General features: G+C 37.3%; 1 protein-coding gene across 1 annotated transcript in view; it reads right to left on the bottom strand.

Annotated features, from left to right (window-relative positions):
* The window catches only part of COL25A1 (collagen type XXV alpha 1 chain), a 365,971-nt gene that overhangs the window by 100,687 nt on the left and 245,833 nt on the right, over positions 1 to 19,451 (bottom strand). The window contains exons 8-9 of the mRNA XM_080374081.1: positions 4,092 to 4,118; positions 3,900 to 3,926 (exon numbers count right to left, since the gene is read on the bottom strand). Of these exons, the coding sequence (XP_080230207.1) occupies positions 3,900 to 3,926; positions 4,092 to 4,118 (54 nt within the window). The remainder of the gene's footprint in view (positions 1 to 3,899; positions 3,927 to 4,091; positions 4,119 to 19,451) is intronic.

Here is a 19,451-nt window from a genome sequence, read left to right as displayed (position 1 = left end):
CTTTGCAATCCTACCATTATGAAATCTTCAAAGGCTTTTTTTAAATTGCGGTAGAGCTGAGCAAATGAAACTGAGCACCGGACTGACATCAGCATTTATTCTAATAGTCCACAGGCTAAACCCCATTATTTTTAATTTTGACATAGCTCAGAACAGTAATGCAAATTTCTGTAGACATGTCATGAAGCCCTGTCCTCTGCAAAAAGACAAGAATCCAAAAAACTTACTAACATTACTGTTTCTTACACTGGTATTGAGGAAAGCTAGTTCTGCATTTGACCTAAATGTTGTCTACTAGAACTTTAGAGTAATGAGTAGAGATCTGACATAAAAAATATATAAAGAGATCAAAAGAGCGTTTTTTTCAAATAAGATTAGGACTTTTGAACACATCCACCACTACCTTATCTGCGGTCTCATGTGACCAAAAGCTGTATTAACTTGCTGCTCAAACTCATACTCAGGGCATGAATTTCAACATCAGTCACACTACTGGAATGTTGCTTTAGCTCACATTTTCTACAGGCAGTATGGACATAAGTAGAGTAAGCTATATGACATTATGAACTAGAGCCCTTATGCCATCTCTGTATGATGGAGATTGATCAATAGATTACTTCTGAATACTTAAGAAAACCTCTCAGTTTCTTTGAAAAAAGACCAAAAAAAAAAACCAAAACAAAACAAAACCAGACCCATTATTCTAAAAATACAGCTGCCTGAACTCTGGGTAGTATTGTCAGGGCCGGGTTCCTACTAGTGTATTAATTTATTGAAGACATTTTCAAGAAAACCTGAACTTCCAAGTAGTTCAGTATATACATTCAGCATGTCCAGTGACTGTGAATAAGAATTTTAAAGATAAATGATTTGTTTTTACACTTTTGAAATTTTTTTTGAAAGAAGGACCTCTCAAAAGTCTCAAGGTGAAAATTTTGGTAAGGACAGAAAGTAAAAATTTCTTGTTTCACAAATATTTTTTTTTTCAGCAGAATTTTAAAAGTTTAAGGTCTCAGCTTGACCCAGACAGTCTTTACATTTTACTTTGGTTTCTTTTACTAATGAAAATGCCTGGAGGAAAAGAAGCAGCTTTTCTAAAGAATAAGGGTAATTTTGAAATTTCAGTCATAAAAATTACTTGGAACAATGGAAATATTTGCTAAGCTAAATGCTAGTTTCAAACCAATATGTAAAAATATAAAACGAAGGAAACTTCAGGCTCCTTATGTGTAAAAGATTAATTAGCTTTAAAATGTTTATCACTTTTAGATACTATATCCAGTCTTTCTGTAGACTTGGCAAATCCAAATGTTGATGTCATCCCACAGTCACTTTCAGGTACAACATTTCTCTAAAATAATACAGTACGGTATTACTTCCAAAACCATTTATTTTACATAGGCAGTGATGGAAAACTTCATGCAAAGGTAACCAACCAGGTTTAAATGGGTTTAGTTTCATTTGGGGCATGACTAACTTACACATATACTTTTCATTAATTATATTGTAAATCCTCTGGCACAGTAAGTTGAGCAGATTTACGCTGAAGACAGTCATCAGAAGAGATAACTGCTGTACCATGAAACATAGAATGGTTAGAGGCTTTGTAGTACTTATTACTTGTGAAATACACAAGGCAAAAAAGGAGAAGCTGCTGTACAACACATTCAAATGCACTTCAAAAGAGATAAAGGGATAACAACATGACTGGGCAAATTACCTAATTTATATGCTTATAGTTAAAAAAGAGGTATGTTACTACAATATGCACTGACTAAACAGTCCATGGAGGTTCAGCCAACCCACAAGATGCTATTTTCCACCTCTTCCTCTTTACTTCTGAACTTATTATTTTTCTACATTCAGATATAGAATTCAATCTCAACTGCCGGCTACTGCTGCAGATGTCCTTAAACATGAATTCCTTAGGTTAGATATTTTTTGCTTTTTAGCTGTACTTGATTTATCAAACCCACAAAGTAGCCATAACCATAATTTGTGTGGTCCAGTAAGGATTCTAATGCCTTCCAGTATAGGGGGTATGTCTTGGCAAAGTGGGACACAATGGTTTCTGTGTAGCAGATATTCCACTGCAGCTCTTGCAGGTTTTCCTCTTATAAGGTAGCACCGAAAAAACTGGCATCTTCTTACTGGGTATCGCCAACACTTCTAGCCCAGGGACTGAAAGCCTCGCACACTTATCTACTCTCCAGTTCTTGCATCTCTCCAATATTTTGCCAGGATATCTGCACCAGTGGAAGCTATGACACCTTTGCTTTCCTTCCAAAACTGTCCTCTGCTCTGACATTTTGTGCCACCATAAGAAAAAACAGCATCATCATTCCCTTGTGTTGACACCACTTCAATTGCTTTTCTGTGTTCAGACCTCTGGATCTTTCCCTGGAAACTTCTCCAACACTCATAATTCCAAATTCCTACCCTCAAGTTTATGTAATACTCTTTACAACATTGTTCTTCCATATTTATTTGTTACTGCATCCCTCTCTAATGCCTCCATCAAATGTGCTCTCCTGTTCCAAACAAACCACCAGTTCTTCTGAACATAAGGTCACTTAGTGCAAGCACCTGTGCGCAGACCCCTGACTCACACTATCTGAATGGAGCATCCTCTCGTAAGCCACAGACACTCTCCTCGCTCTCCTCGTGTTCCTCATGAGGTTCTGTAGCACAGAACCAGCCAAAATACACAGCCCAGCATGGCTCCTGAGAGATACTAAATTTGCTTAGAAATTAAAAGGAAATTTTCCCATTCTTCAGAATCTTCAGCGTGTGTATTAGTTAGCCTACAAAAAAATATTCCTCGCTTTATTACCCTCTACTTCCTTTTTAATTCTTTAAATACTTTTCCAATTCTTCTTTTTGAGTTTCAACTGAAATAATATTTAAAGCTGTTTAGTAATAGGCCTCTGTCTTTATAATGTGCAGTCATATCCCCAAACATAACTGGACACCCTGTAGGTAATTAACACTGGTAGCACCAACATCAAATTCAGATATAAAAACATGTTGTGACTTTAGATAATCTTATTGACTGCAAACAGTAAAATGAAATTAAATTAAAATACATAAAATAATATGAAACAAAAAACTTCAATAAAATTGCAAATTCAAAATAATTATCATAGTTAACAGTAAAAAATTATGGAAAAATTTATAAATGTGTAACTGAAGAGAGTCACTACATCATCAGAACAATGTAATTAAATACTTTCTAACGAAGCACAGATGTAAAGATTGAAGAGGCACAGCCAATCTATCTGAACTTTCATCCCTGTATTCCTCTATTAAAATAAACATGACAGTTAAAAATTAAAAGAACCTTTACATTTCCACAACTAAACCATGTTCTGTTTAACTGTCTGGGTGTATTTATGAGGTGATAATATTGTTGCTATTAAAAATATTAAATAGATACATGTAAGGAAAAAGAGCTAATACATGCATACATTATAGTTGTTTATAATTCCCTAAATACTAGATATATTTTACATGAAATCTAGAAGTACATTTTTATTAGAAACCCACCGTCCCTCTGCATTGTGGAAGCCCATGCAAGGCATGAAAACATTGCTGGGAAAACTGAAAGGTTTGGTTAGGAAAGCCAGTTTTTAAACAGCAGAGCAAAATCACTGTGAAACCTGCTTCCACCCGTAATGGAAACTATATTTTAATGCATTACTATTGTTACTCAAATCTTCCCAGACACTATCTGGTCATGTTCAGTATTACTGTCCTGCAGACATTTAACTTCAACATGCAGGGTAAATGCAGCTAATAAGCATAATTAGCTCAGACAGTGTATTTAATTTAGTTTTGCACTAAAGACTAATTGCCTACTGAGCGAGGGGGAAGTGTAACATTTTTTTTAAGATGCTTACCCGAGGGCCCTGATCACCTTGATCTCCCTGCAAAGTGGAAAGATGAGATGATAGGTTTAACACAGCATCTGTGTGCTACCCAGCTCTCTTACATAATCTAACATTACACTGCGTCAATAGAAACGGTCTCTTTAGTTCATGCTGGGAGGACTTTCCATTCACGTTGTTAGTGTCACCCGTACATCAACTCACCTTCTCGCCTTTTGGACCAGGAGGGCCCTGAAAGAAACAGAAGCAAAGATAGATTACTGATACTAACGAAGTCCTGAGATACAGCAACTAACAGGTCTGCACCAGCCTGTGATTTTTTCTTCACAGTGCAGTTCCTTATTATTTTTCACTCCAAATGCCAGGGCTATTCCGGAGCTGGCTTGTTCACTGTATTAATAATCGGCACTCTGCAGTTATTTCTTGAATAGCTTGCTCACCCCTTGTGTTGAATCAGACTAGCAGACAAGCAAAACTATGCCTGAAATGGCAAAATTTCTATTGATTTTGGTTAGGGACAACAGTTTATCTCCTATCAGATAGTAAATGTTTTCTAAGACTATAAAACTCCTTTGCAAGCGCAGGTAATAAATTCAGAGACATATATATCTGTCATGTATTTTGGCACCCTCCTTGGCTTAGATTGCCAAAGAAAAATGGATTAGGGAATCTAAAAGCAGTGTTTCCATTCCTAGCTTCGGCAAAGCTGAAGTTGGTGTTTAGTCTCAAGCACACTGTTTTAAGCAAAATGAGCTCTTTTTATAACATGGTTTTGCAGAAGTAATATTTATTGTTACTTACCACCAGCCAAACAGTAAGGTGACAGAATCACAAAACAGCGAGGCCCTTTCCTATGCCATTTTTATTGAGCACCTTCCAGAAAGCTACCAGCAGGTTTCTAAAACACTAGTTTTCAGGTTAGTATCTTGTGAATAAAAATGCTAGCAGTCTGCAGAGAACTGGCTGCTTACACAGAGCAGACTCTACCTCCAGCTTTCTGAAAGATACGCAGGTGTTTCATTACAAAGAAAGACCTGAGGTACATAATGAAAGCAGCTGGAAACAGAGAAGGAGCCATCCAAGCTAGCAACATCCACTGTTACAACAGAGAGAGTGAGTGTGTGTGTGCCTGCCTGCAAGCAGCACAAGAAAAGGTTGCCACCAGCAACATAATTAGAAATAACCAAGTGCAACCCAGTTGAGCCGAGCACATTTGAACCATTTCAGAATTTATACTAGTAAAAATTCATGTGGTTCACATAAATGCAAATGGAAGGAAGGTCAGTCTGCTGTATATTAAAGATGTGATCAACCGCAAGCAAGTCTTTGAGAACCCCTATTGCAGCCAATTTTCTGCTTATTTTTAAGGTCTTCTAATGCATGCCAGAGAGGAGCATCTGCTGCTAAATCTTTCAAGGAGTTAAAGCATATGCCTCTCCTTCCATAGCTTGCCATCTCTTCTGTCTGCTGCAGAGGATATAGAAACAAGTCTGCTACCTGACATCCCCACGCCTCCTTCAGAAAGGACAGTGCTCACCGCTAGCTGAGGCAAAACTATCTGCTGCATTAACTATGACCCCTGCCCACTTTGTGTTACCCTGCAAGAACTTGTCCTCTTCAAAAAAAATTAAACAAAATAATTTAATGGATTACAACCTTGCTGCACCTTTAAGGTCTCTCCGTCTATTTTTTTCATACTTTAACTCTTACTGACCCTTTCCAATGCACGTGTTCTGGAATCTACATGCAGCATTGTCTACTGTTAGTTACAGACTCCACATATACTTACTTGGACATGACATTAGAATATATTTTCAGCAGGCCCACTTTAAAAAATGCACATACATTCCATTGAGCTTGTGAATTCACAAACTCATACCATCAGTAACAGTAACTGCAGAATGGGATGAACTAAAATCAGCCAGGGTTGACTGTTACTGCCTTTTTTCACAGTCAACACTGAGCACAAGTGAAGGGCTGTGCTCATGTGTTCTATCTCCTCAAATTATCAAACCATTACTGGCTCTAAATATCTTACTGGCTGCAAACTGCAAATAACATGACCCCTATCTGCAACAGTCAGAATCCTGTTTCTTGGGCCTTAGGCGTGAAATTATAGATAACACGACATGACCAAGACCGCAGACAGATGTTGGCTTTTGGATCATGCTGTGGTTGTGGGAGTTGTTACTGTCTTCATCCAGATGCTCAACGCCGTTCTTATGCCCAAGGGTAGCCCTGCTTCTGATGGATTTTGGCTCGCAACTTTCCCGAGGCATGCCTGCCACAGCTCTGCCAGTTGGTACAAACTGAAACAGCCGAGACTGCATCAGTTCCCTGAACGCTGAACTCCTGGCTCACTGGAATAGAAACAAGTTGGAGCATGCTCACACGAGAGCTTCAGCCAGCAAATCTGGTGGGCCACTAGACTGTCTGCCTGCTACAAATGCTGGCAACATGCTCAAATCTCTCTACCTACAGAAGTGTCCCTTGCCTTTCCCTTGCATAATTTCCTCTGTCATGAGTTCTCTGAAAGCACAATCCATACCCAAATTTGGTTTTAAATAAGACTGAAACACATATCTTAATTAAATTTTGTTCTCCTTTTTCTGCACAGGGTTTTCTGAGAATTACCTGTCTACATCATATTCTGAAATCCAGGGTTTTTTTCATTGCTCTTTATTGGGCAAAGCCAGCAATTATGACTGTTTGGTGTTTGCTCTCATGATGTGCCACACACCATTGTTTCTATTAAATCATCTTTCCAGCACACACATTTTTCACACGACGTCATATATCTGACAACTTCATTGTACCAGAAGTTAAAAACAGCTTTTCAAAAGGCCACAAGAGCATTTCTGGTGTAAACATTCTCACAAGCCTCTGCACTTGTGTTTGCAATGCTTTTGCTTTCCACCAACAGTCTTGAAAAACAAACAAACAATTGCAAACAAAAATAGCTCTTTTGGATGCTAGAGAAGAGAACCAGTGGGGTTTCATCAAAAGAAAATTAATGCAATTCTTTCATGGCTTGTTCACCCATCTCTGGCTCTTCCCCCATTGTTTCAATTGTTCTCTATTGTTCTCTCAACTTTAAAAACAAAATTCCTAGCCTCAGCCTTTGACATCTTCTTTCCATTTGTGCTGAGAAATTCTCCCAAGGTTTTTGCTGCAGAATTTATTAGTGTGTGTACACTGAGTGGAGGCAGGGAGGAAGACAAATCTGAGGGAAAGTTGGGTTTGCGGGGGTGGGGTATGATTAGGAGACAGATTTGTTTAAAGGAGGGCAAGGTTTCTTCTGTTTAAGGGTATAGACACAAAGAACAGAGTGAGTAAAATAACACTAGCTTTGTAGGCCACAGCATAGACATCCTGCTTTTTTCCCAGGGACACTTCTGTGCTTTCGTTTATGAGATGGCAGAGATCAAGCTGCTAGCTGCTGCACAAATGTGAAAGCATTTTGTGTAAGTTATATGAAACGTCTGAGGTCAGAGCATTTCTGAAATAACTTTACAGTGTTTTCACTGGAAACAGAGGCTCTTTTCTCAAAGTGTAATTATCTACTCCAGACTACTATACATTTCCAAGGAGAGTTTATAGCCTGTTTCACATAAGCAAGGCCTTGTAAATCACAAACACATGCAAAATCTGCATTCATAATTGGGCGACAAATACTACTGTTTTTAAAACAAGGTCTTCTGAAGTAGACTGAAAAGCCTCCAGGCACCTGCCAGCCAAGAACAAAGCTGAAATCAGGGTCAAATCCATTCAACAGCCATGCTCAGGATTACTGGCAGGTCACCTTTTTTTTTTTTTTTTTTTTTTTTTGGCTATCAAAATCCCATTTCCATTCTCTGAAAAAATGTTTACATTATTATAAATATGTGTACAAGAAAAAGAAAGGCAAGAGAATGTGGTACAATAAAACATAAGACCGATCCTTCATTCAGACAACATTCCCCTTTGCGTTATCCGAGTGTGATTAGCATGATTTTTTCACACAGCTGGCATTTTTTAATTAATTCCCTGAAAGATGCTAATTTTATATGCCACCCTTGCAGCCATTTCCCCCTTTATAGTTTCGCAATGGTTATATTCAGAGGACCTCTTAAAAAGCCAGTATTTGATTTATATTGGTTTTACAAACATTCAAAATTATCTGAATTCTCTTACAGATATATTCTGTCCATATTCCTATTGCTATAGATCTGCCTTTAACCATAATACAGGCAGTTCTACCGTGACTTGACCAAAAAGGCTCCTCCAAGCACTGAGGGGAAAGTAGAACTGAAAATTGTAAAGGATCCTCAGGAAGGGGTTCAAAGAAACAGCAATGTTTCTAGGTTCTATAGAAAGCTCCAAAGTCAAGGCCGAGTAATCCAGAATTTTATTGACTGTTAAGGTAACCCATATGTTGCCATTGCTAAAAGGACCTGCCAGTGCCCAGCACAAGCTGGCAACAACCACCCAAGTAGAATCAATTGGACTGTGACAGTCCCAGGTCCCAGTGGGATCATCCACCTTCAGGGCTCTAAGGAACCTGAGATGTCAAACTCAGCAGCTCCCATCAGACAGAGGTACCACTGAAAACGCAGGTGATGATAACCTCTTAGATATAGTCACTGCTTTCCTATATTTAACCACAACAGCCATAAGCTAAGGCAACCTGGCAGCTAGAGGACTGAATGTAGCCTGCAAGATTTTTTCATTTCTATTTGGGATAAAACAGCATACAATGCATTCATCCCTACTGGCAGCTACAGCACCCACAATAACAGTATAACTGGCAGCGTAAGGGAATAGTGGTCTTGTGCGGATGAGCAGAAAAGCAAACTAAACAGGCCAATGGTATCTAGACAAATTCAAAAAGGAAACCAATTTACCAACTTAGTTTAAGCATGTTTTCACATCTAAATGATATGCCATACATTGCCTAAGTTATTTCAATTCCTGCAGTTTATTTTGAGGGTAGTTATTTTGAGGTGGTTCCAGCACATGACAACAAAGTATTCCGTTACAAAGATCAGCTTTTTTCTTTCTTTGAAATTGGCTCATGACTTTCACAAATTGCAAGTTCGTGACTATAACAACAATCCCCAGGCTAACCTAGAGCTGCTGCAAAATATTAGGATAAGATACGCTGAATCATAAGATAAGAGGTTACATAGAGTGTTATGAAACACAATACTGTTTCAAAGTTACAACACTCATTTTAGTCTTGCATTCACTATGCAAGCCCTGAATGACTGCACAATGTGGTTTTGGCATTTGCTGAACTTGGCCCTGTTTACAGCCAATGTTTACATATGCTAGTTTACAATGCCAACATCTCACCTTGCATCAATTTTACAAGTGCTCACAAGAATTTCTGGTGAATCAGAACAGCTTGTACCACTGAAACTATATACCCTTCTCTTTCACTTATTTTATCCTTTGCCTGGGATATGACTGACTTATGGTGAAAACTTTATAGAAAAAGCCAAGCCATCACCTAAAATACACTTAGCAATCTTTTCTTTGCTCCCCTTATATTTCAAGTTTTTGTTACAATATTCCAAGGCAGAGAAAAAGAAACCTGAATATTTGACACGATAACTGTGCCTAACTTCATAAACATCATGTAAATAAATGTAACCTGAGAAACATAAAATTGATATATATAACAATCTAGATAAACAGCTCAGTTAACATTCATACCAACAAGTAAACTGTAAGTGAATGCTGCTGTAAATCCATACAACCATATTCAGAAGCTAGTGATTTACGCCAATGCATAAATCAGACAAGTTCATAAACTGCAGGCAGGAGAACATGATCTACCCAAAATATGTCAAGAAAGCATTTAGACTGTAATTTAGACACTCATTTCTCATGCAACGCTCTTGCTGAGACGAGGATGGGGTGCTTTTTTGAACTTTATAATGTTGGTCACAAAAATCATCAGATTGCATCGCAAGCTGCACAGAGGTCACTGCTAACTGACTACTTCAGTACCCGGGAAGAAGCACAAGGTTCAGTGTCCCAAGAAAGAACCTGCTAGCGGAGGTCTCCTCTTCCTTTCTCTGACACACTTGTCTTCTTTGTTTAACGAATAAGGCTGTCCTCTCCCCCAACTTTTTATTTCCTTCTACAGACAAACACAGTATTTTTCTTTGAAAATCTGCAAAACTCAACACAAATAGTCCTGTGAAGATTCCATGGAACAGAGAGTATATGACTGCACCCATTGCCTGAGCATGAAAAATCAAGATTGGCTTTACTATTGCTGTAAATGAATTTAAGCAAACATTATAATCTAAATTGACTGTTAAGGTTCTTGTGAATCGAGTAGCTGCTGTACATGCCAGAGGTAAGAAAATGGCTTCTGGTAAAGTCAAAAGCCTCCTGACTACCACTTACTGCTCAATACACTGTAATACATGTATTTCCTGGATGTAAGCCCTCAGTCCCTTGCCCACAGCACACCTTTCTATCCTACTTGCTAGATAAGCAGAAGTTTACTGAGGATACTAGAGTTTTGATGCAATACTGTAAAAACAACCACCACAAAGGATATCCTCCTCTTCTAAACATGTAAGACAGCACATAAAAACACAGAGGAGAAAATCCAATATTGCTAATTCTCTGATTTTATAAGAAAACATCCAGAGTTTCTGTTTTCAATAATGCCATAGATGCAAGGAGGACACAAATGCATGATCTTGGGTATAGCAAAGAGACAGAAACACACAATTTTTTTGCTGGTGCTCAGACCTGCAGGAAGACATTTGAAAACACAACTGATGTGTGCCCTACAGAATCAGAATTCCTAAAACAGACTGAACAGTGAGATTTTTTTACTGGAACTGTTACATTTGCTTTTTCCAAACCAGCCTCAGGACTGTTTGAAGTTCAATTCATGTTTTTAAAAATATTTTTTAATAATAGTACAACAAAATACCAATTTTGGCATTCAATACTCGGTTTATAAAACACTCCAAAAATGAGACATGTTTTTGATACAGACTGGTTCAGGCTTCCTAGTCTTCCACCAAACCTCCAGCAGATCCCTGTCAAATTACATGTCCAACTGAGAACTGAAATGCATCACATGCTGTCTTAGAATCATAGAAAAATTTGGGTTGGAAGGGACCTTTAAAGGTCATCTAGTCCAACCCCCTTGCAATTAGCAGGGACATCTTCAACTAAATCAGGTTCCTCAGAGTCCTGTCCAACCTGACCTTGAATGTCTCCAGGAATGGGGCATCCACCACCTCTCTAGACAGATTATTCTTGCTTCAGCACCCTCACTGTAAAAAACTGTCTTCTTTATATCTATTCTAAATGTACCCTCTTTTAGTTTAAAGCCATTACTCCTTGTAACAGACCCTGCTAAAATATACAGTATGACTGAGATTAACTCCTCATCCTCCAGTATCTCTGGTAGTCTGTTCAGCTGTTCTGCACTCCTTTAACTTCACGGAGCCTCCCTACTTCTTCCTTCTCTTCCTTTTGTTGCATTGAGAATAGACATTTGAAGTCCTGCACCATCCTATACTAGACTACTACACAGCAGATTATTTTTGTGTCCCTGTTATATCCTCTCCAATAGGAATTTATGTACGTATGTGTGTTTCTTCACATGTGTGAGCATGCTGGTGGTGGAATTTAAAAACCAGACTGCATTTCTGTATCAGCCTTCACTCAGTAGTTGAGTGGTTATGTCACAAGTGACAGAAAAAACTTACATATATGGAATGGGAAAAAATTAGTCTGCTATCAGTAGATGAAAATATTTATTGTAAGTCATGGGCTTCTTGATAAGATTCATAGTATATAAGATTCAATAACATGACAAGTGCAATTGACTAGAGTCTTGTACTTTCATTAGTAAATACTCACTGCAATCAACAGAAATGATGCCACAGAAACTGAAGGAGCAATGAATTAAATATAAAAAAGCATGTTTGGGGGACAGAAAGACAAAGAAGAATGAAAGGCTCCTTTCAAATTTTACAATAAGAAGAACTAGACTGTGAAGAGTTTTCAAGGTAGATAGCTTCACCTGTTCCTCATAAAAACTTCATTTATTGTTGTGTTAAACTACCGCAACAGGAAAGAAGTTAGAGCTCTAAACAGTTTTTAGTGCCACAGACTTCACACCTTTTATTTTGCATTGAACGTTAAAAGGGATATGAAACAAAGGAGAAAAAAATAACTAGCACTGCTTAACCTCCCAGTTATTCCCACTTACTGAAATAACAATGGCATAGTACCACTCCAGAGGAGTTTTCTGCACTTGCCAATGGGGACTGTACCAGTAATCAGCCTCAAAAAGCCTGGTATCCTTCTGGTCCCCTCATCTAAGCAGATGCATTACGTATCAATGCCTTGAACCCAAATAACACATTCTACTTTGTAGAAGCAATTAATAGGCTCCAAATCCAAATGAGAACTTGGGAAAACAACAATAACAATAATAAAAGAACAAGACTAAAAAAGGAAGACCAATATAGTCTGATGGAATTCAGGGCTTATAAAACTGCAGGGATCATGGAAGTACATTCTGGCTTTCTTTCCCAACACAATAGACATTGAAAAGAAAAAAATTACACCTCCTGCCAATCAAGCTCATGAAATCCTTTTCCCATATTTTTGAGATAAAAAAACACACTATTAAATATTTTTAGTACCTTCTTTGATAGCTACTTATGCATAGGCGAGCTCTCTCATTTATTCCTAGTTTAGTAAGAAAACAGCTCCTCACTGGGAGTTAACAACTTCCTTTTATTTTCAGAAACAGCAGTTCATTTTCTATGTTTCCATCATTTTTTACCTAAAACTTGAACAGTGGCTTCTGTAATTCAAAGACCTCTCCTGCTTCCCTGATTGCTTAATGGCCTGGTTGGTAATTCAGCCGAGATGAGTGTCCTTTGCTCACTTGGTCTTTTTTTGTTCGACTTAAAAGAACCTTTTTGATGAGGATGACAGGCTAAAATTCAAGTATTTTGAAGAAAACAGACAAAGGAAGAAAGCAAGGGAAGGGGAAAGTTTCAGAGCAATGGAGATTCACCAATGCCAGTCACTACCTACAAGAGAATAACCTGTGGCCATTGAAATATGTCTTCCAAGCTACCTAGCCTCCTGGATCTTTCAATTTTACTGTTTCCATTACTGTAAGTAGAGAAATAGCACATAAATATCTACCAGGCAGATCTGCCTTTCACTGGCAATTGGGTCAAGGAGGTTGATGTACTTCATTAACAGATGCTGTGCAGGGTACGGCTCTACAAAAAAATCATAACCACACAGAAACAAATGACTGAGGTACCTGAAAAAACTTCCTGTTCATCTACTTGAAATAAGGACTAGTTTCAAAACAAGGCAGCTAGTGAAGTAATAGTAAGCTTATTCAAGGAAAAAAACCCAACCAGGTTGATTGTTGTGACCCATACTAATTTAATTCTGTTTTCATAGATTATCCCGCTTTCCCATCTCCCTCTTTGGAAGAAATTAAAACCAACCCAAAATTAATTCCTGAAAGCAGTAAGATTTAATTTCAAAGAATCTTCTACTAAAATTTTTTGAAGAATTTTGGCCCGTACCTGTTACCATATCAAGGCATATCAAGGCAAGTAATTAAAGCTGAACTTGCGTAAATGAGCAATATTGGATAGCTCACATACAAACAAGGTTTTGCAGCTAACATACATTTGCTGTATTTCAACTCCAAACTTAATTTCAGCAAATATATTTTAACACAGACATTTAATGAGGGGAGGTCAATTCCACTCTTTTGTTTACTTTGGTGAATCCACACTTGTTTCAGTACCAATGCCCTGAGTTTCACTGAGTACTTCAAAGGCATGGCATCCTGTCATACACTGTTTTTTTCTTTTCCAAACTTTACTACTCAGTACAGGATACATTTACACATTCAAGGTAGCAGAATGCCAAAGAGAGATTTAGATATTCTTTTAGTGTTGTCTGCAAACGCTACTATAAAATGCTGCTGCAAAAGAAGTGGTGTGTTTGATTACTTATATCATGAACAGTTAAAAGAAGATGGCAGTAAAATATTAGTATAAAGCCATAGCAGTGTACAACATAGCCCAAGGGATAGAAGTTTCTGAGACTGCAGTATAACCTCTACAGATTAAAAGTAATGAAAATATTTCACAACCTAGGTAACTTTTTAAACTTGAGGATATGATAATGCTTGGGAAAAACATATTTTTAGTGAAATACCAACATACAGTTGTCTGAAGATCTTATCCTACTTTCTTTCCTATCTCCCTCTTGCACGTCCTGTAGTTCCTTAAACAGTTTCTGTGCATGTCATGCTCCACCAGTACCCAAACAAGCCTTTTTACAAGAACTGCCTGACAAATGTAATGATAAAAGCTGCACTGCACAAATCCATCTGAGGCAGGTTACTGCAAATGTTTACAAACTATCCCAGCTACAAGTCACTGGTAAAAAAGGCAAAGACTTGACACTGTAAGTGACAGTTCTAGTCTTGATGGGGATGTTTCAGGCCTTAATCAAAGATCAATTTATTCAAAGTCAATGAGTATATAGAAATTAAAGCGCATAAAAATAGTATATAAAATAATATGTCTGAAACAAATGCTATGAGAACTAAACCTTTCATTTATCTTCATCAATTTCCTCATCTACAACAGCAGGTAACTACAATGACATACTTCATAGAGCTACTTTGAGAACAGTTCAGATTTGTAAAGTTTGAGTTGGAACACTGGATAAATGTAAAGGAATTTTTATATCAACTACAAACATACGCATACTTTTATACATAGTCATATATAAAAGTGAGATGACTGAAGATATTTTTGTAACCTTCAAGGCTGGCAACATCTTCATACAGGAAGCAATTTAAGACAACATAAAGTTTATTAAAAACAAAACAGTTTTCTCCTCAAGACTAATAGTTTGGTCTACAAAATTCAGAACATCTTCAGGGGAAATTACACACATATGTATTTGTATACTTAAATGGATATTCATTCTTTTTGGCAAATGATCACTAACAGACATACTGTGCAATATAACTGGATTGTATTTCTGAAAATATGTGATCCTCTCACATGTTTCTCAGCAGCTCACAACTGTTGAATGTTACTGATGGACATCAGCAAAAAAGATTATTAGGAACTCCTATGCTATTGCATGGACAGACAAAGCATTTTTCAAGCCTAACATTGGGGATTAAAGCTCGCAAATAGAATGGACATTTCTGTGCCATGCTTGTTAATAGCATTACTGGCAGTACACAAAACACTCCAATGAAAGGAATTGCTGCGTTTTCTATTTTTTATTCTTTCTCCTCTCCAAACTTGACTCATACTTACAGGAAAGAATAGCACATCATCACAGCTCTTCATGACAGCACCAATTCAATAAAGAACCTGAAGCATTTCTGCTACATATGAGGCTGCTTAAAGTAAAATTTCAATTGACAAAAGTGTCACTTTAAAATGGAAAATACAAATGTTGAGGCTTCCATCCAACAGTCTGAGATTCAAATCTCCCAGGTCTTCTCTAGTTTGCAGGACTTCTAAGCTTCCAGCACAGAAAGTCACCAGGGCTGTGGGCTGATAACGGGTGTTCAAGGAAACTGATATTTTGAGAAACTTCTAAAAGACTAAGGTCTTATATATCACAGTGTTATCTTTAAGTCACCATAAGCTTGATGAAATACACATTTTTATAACTCTTCATTTAATTTAATTTTTCTTTAAAGCTAGTGAAACTACTGGAATCTGCGACAAATTGACCTGGAATTCAAATCTGAAATACAGCATGAGGATCAGTAAAAACAATAAGCCAGTAAGAGTTTAATATTAAATTAAAAACATGTGCAGCAGGATGATAAAATACTATATAATATTCCTGAACTCAGTGCAATACTTTGACATAATTCCTAATAAAACACAGAAGACACTAGTGTATTTGTGCCATCTGTAGAATAGGGTGAAGATAATACAAAGGTCATTTGATAAAGAAACGATTTAGGAATACAAGAGATATTTCAGAGTTCTTAATTATATTTTGACAACTCTTTGTACATCTCATAATGGAACCACTGTACTAGGCTTGCAATTGCTTTTTTGTACTCATGTACTCTGTTAAGCTAAGCAATACTATACTAAAATAAGGCTTACAAGTAATTTTTGCTTCACAGTTCTTCACTTGCTGTTAGATCTAGTATGCTCTGGTGACAGCTGCGACTTCTAGATGAATAGGTGGAATGCCAATGTGTGATTCCCCATGATGCTTATGCTAGCATATGTAACAAATGATTGAGATCTTCATGTTTATTTTATTTAAACAAACCCAATTATTTTCAGAAATTAATGATGTCACCATGAAGAAAAGTTAATAACACCCTACAAACAGAATGTTGTCCTTCATGTTTTCTTTTAGAGTTTTATATATTAATTTTATATTTTTTTTTATTCTAAGACTTGTTTTTTCAGAGTAACAGTACCGTCAGTGGTCACTATGTGAACTATGAAATGAGGGAATCAACTTCCAAAAGTTTTGGGCCAAACAATTTGAACTGTTCCAAGACCCCATCTTCCACCTTTTCTTCATCTCTTGCATGCAGCAGCTCTGGAAGGAGACCTTCAGGTTTAGTAAAAGAAGCCACCTTCATAACAACAGAACTTATTTTATGAGGGCATCCAGAGCTGACATCACCTTGCCTGAAGAGCCCTTTCCATAGAATTCTGTACAATGACTATTCATATTTTTGTGCTTCTAGAAAATCAAAACCTAGATTGAATTGGTAATTGTTAGATTAACAGATTTAAAATCTGACATTTTTCTGAATCAGGTAAGAAAACCAGAAATAAATTACCATTTCCAGGAAATGCTGCAGAACATTTGAACACCTTGTTATTTCAGCACAAGATTTCCAGAGGTAGTTACTGAAATTGTAACTCAAAAGCATGCCTATCAGAGCAGGTAAAATAACACAGTAGCACAGTTGGTGTAGGAGTCTGGCCTCCGCTTCAGGCGTCTAACATTAGATGAACAGAGCTCTAACAAGTCCAATTACCTCCGACTAAGTTCACTTATCAGGGTACTGTAAGGAAGTCATTAATCTGCCACCAGAGGCTCCTTCAAAAATCCTGACAAAAGGGTGGGAAAAGACCAGTAAAAAAACATGTTGGAAGCAGAGCACAATATCCAATGCTACAAGAATTTTTCTTGTCGATGCCTTGAACTTACTCTCCTCAGCCTTTTATGTGTGGTGCTTCCTTAGTCTTGGTACAACTGATACTCCAGCACAATTTGTGCCTAAATTTTCAATTCTGTGGTCTCTTCTTCACAAAGCAAAGAAACCTCTTATTTTCACTAATGCCATCTGCTTAGCTGAAAAAGCATTTAATATTCACAGCTATCCTGCTTTACACATGTATGAAAGTCTATCGGGGTAACTGAAGTGTTTCATATTTTAGAAGTGCTTATTGTTGTTGTTAGTTCCTTTTAACAAAATTAACTTCTACTTTATTACATACAAAGCTGAGAAAGCAACATACTTTAAGACAATTAAATACATTAACTCCTTCTGGAAAGATGTATTTCTTGCATCTTTTGTGTCATAAACATTTATGTACACATCAGACAGTTAACAAGTTTTGAGCATGATTTCTCCTCCTAAATTCTCTGATGTGGTTCAGTCTGGCAATTAACATAAAATGAAAAGCCATGATGATAGCATTTGCGTTCACAAGTCAATATGGGCTAAGACTGCACAATTTCAATAGTGTTCAGGAATTCTACTACAGCTTTAGAAAGGAAGGAAAATGGTAAGCAAATGGTGAAGCTCTGCCTGCTAAATACATATGAAACTTAGTACAAGCTTGTTTGTTTACGTGTTGAGCACAGTTAAGATTTATTTATGATCTCAAAATTGGTAGTAAATTATTATTAGCAGCAATGGGATCAAGTATTTGGCCTCATTATACATTTTTTTGTATATCCTTTTTTATAAGGTTATCTGAAAAAAAATACCTTTTACATACCATGTTTGGCTGTCTTCCTATGCCTACCTGGCTATTAGATGAGACTAATTACTTTTTAAAAGACACAATCTATTTCTACTGCTGTTTACGAGCCCAGACTCCTAGACTAAATCTAAACTTATTTTCATTTACACAGGCATAACTAATTAGTTTGGACTTGATGACAGTAGTTGGGAGGAGATGTAGAGCATGCATATGAAAACTTCAAAACTAAAACCAAAATGTTTTAAACTCATTTAGGAAGATTTTTTTCAAAAGACAAAAACCTGTTATTTATTCTCTTTCGGTACTTGTCCTTCTTTACCAAAGCTAACAAAATGTTAATTCCCCTTTGAAAACAGATTTCCTCCCTAATTTATAGCACCTGCCTTGACATGACATCAAGGTTCTGTATTCAACACTCACTGACATCGCTAATACCTAGGGCAGAACATGGGCAATGCAGTATCTCTTTCCCCTGTTTACATGTTAGCGAAGACACTTCAGAAGAAACAAAAAACTGAAACCAAAACTTTGGATGCAAAATTATATTTGGCTCCCTTTAAATGAAAGATCACAGTAATAGAGTGCATCCCTCCATGAATTTACCCACCTTCTTAGTCATATTCTGATTTCTGTATAGGTAATCACAGTTTTACATAAGGAATTAAAAAGAAACTAAAAGGCCTAAAATTTATTGAAAGAATTTCATAACCTTTCCTGAAATAATGGCCTGATGGCATCCTGAAAAAAGTGTGGATGCAAACACAAATATATAAAACAAAGATAACCACCCCATATTTGCCTAGGAAACAAACATTTCAGTGACTGTACCTGTTTGGTGTTAACTTACCAATTAAAGTTTGACAGCAAAATCCGACCTGCAACTCCTAGCTCAAAAGCAGAGTAGCATTTGCATATTCAAACTGAGTCATACAATCCTTCAGCAGGATCAAAGTTTACAAAAGAGCTTAGGCTGTCAGCTGCTAGAAGCAGCAACACCACACAAGATCATTCTCTAGGGTATGAACAGCTGATGGCCTGAGTACAACCACTGGGCTCCTCTCAGGAGCAGCAACTTTACTGCACTGTGTATCTCAAGCTGATGAACTATTTCTCCAGCCTTATGCAGATTCTGTCCTTCGTAAGCGTACTTCTTGCCTCCTTCCCCCATTCTCCACACAAGTAGAGAAACTCAAGGTGTTCCTAAAGGCAAACTGCTGAGAACAAGAAACATGGAGCTTACACCTCAGTTTACGGTAATCAGAACAAAAGAAGCATGTCCAGCTTTAAGGGTCTGACAGGTAGAGATCACTTTGCAACATTAGTCAATAGGACATATTATGTACCTTGCCCATAGCTTAAAAAGCCATCAAAACACATCCATGATCACTTGACTTCGTCAACCCCCAGTACTGAATGGCATCTGCTAACCAAGAGGAATATTTAACAGGTCTTGGAATGAAGGTGACTATACAAACTACCAAAACTGAAAGGGAAACTCAACAGGACATTAAATACATTTTGTTTACACAAGTCCCTTCCCATCCTT

Source organism: Falco punctatus (genome assembly GCF_963210335.1).
Source record: "Falco punctatus genome assembly, chromosome: 1".
In the NCBI taxonomy this organism is placed as follows: domain Eukaryota; kingdom Metazoa; phylum Chordata; class Aves; order Falconiformes; family Falconidae; genus Falco; species Falco punctatus.
Note: the sequence above shows the minus strand (reverse complement) of the source record. Positions and strands in the feature narration are given on the sequence as shown.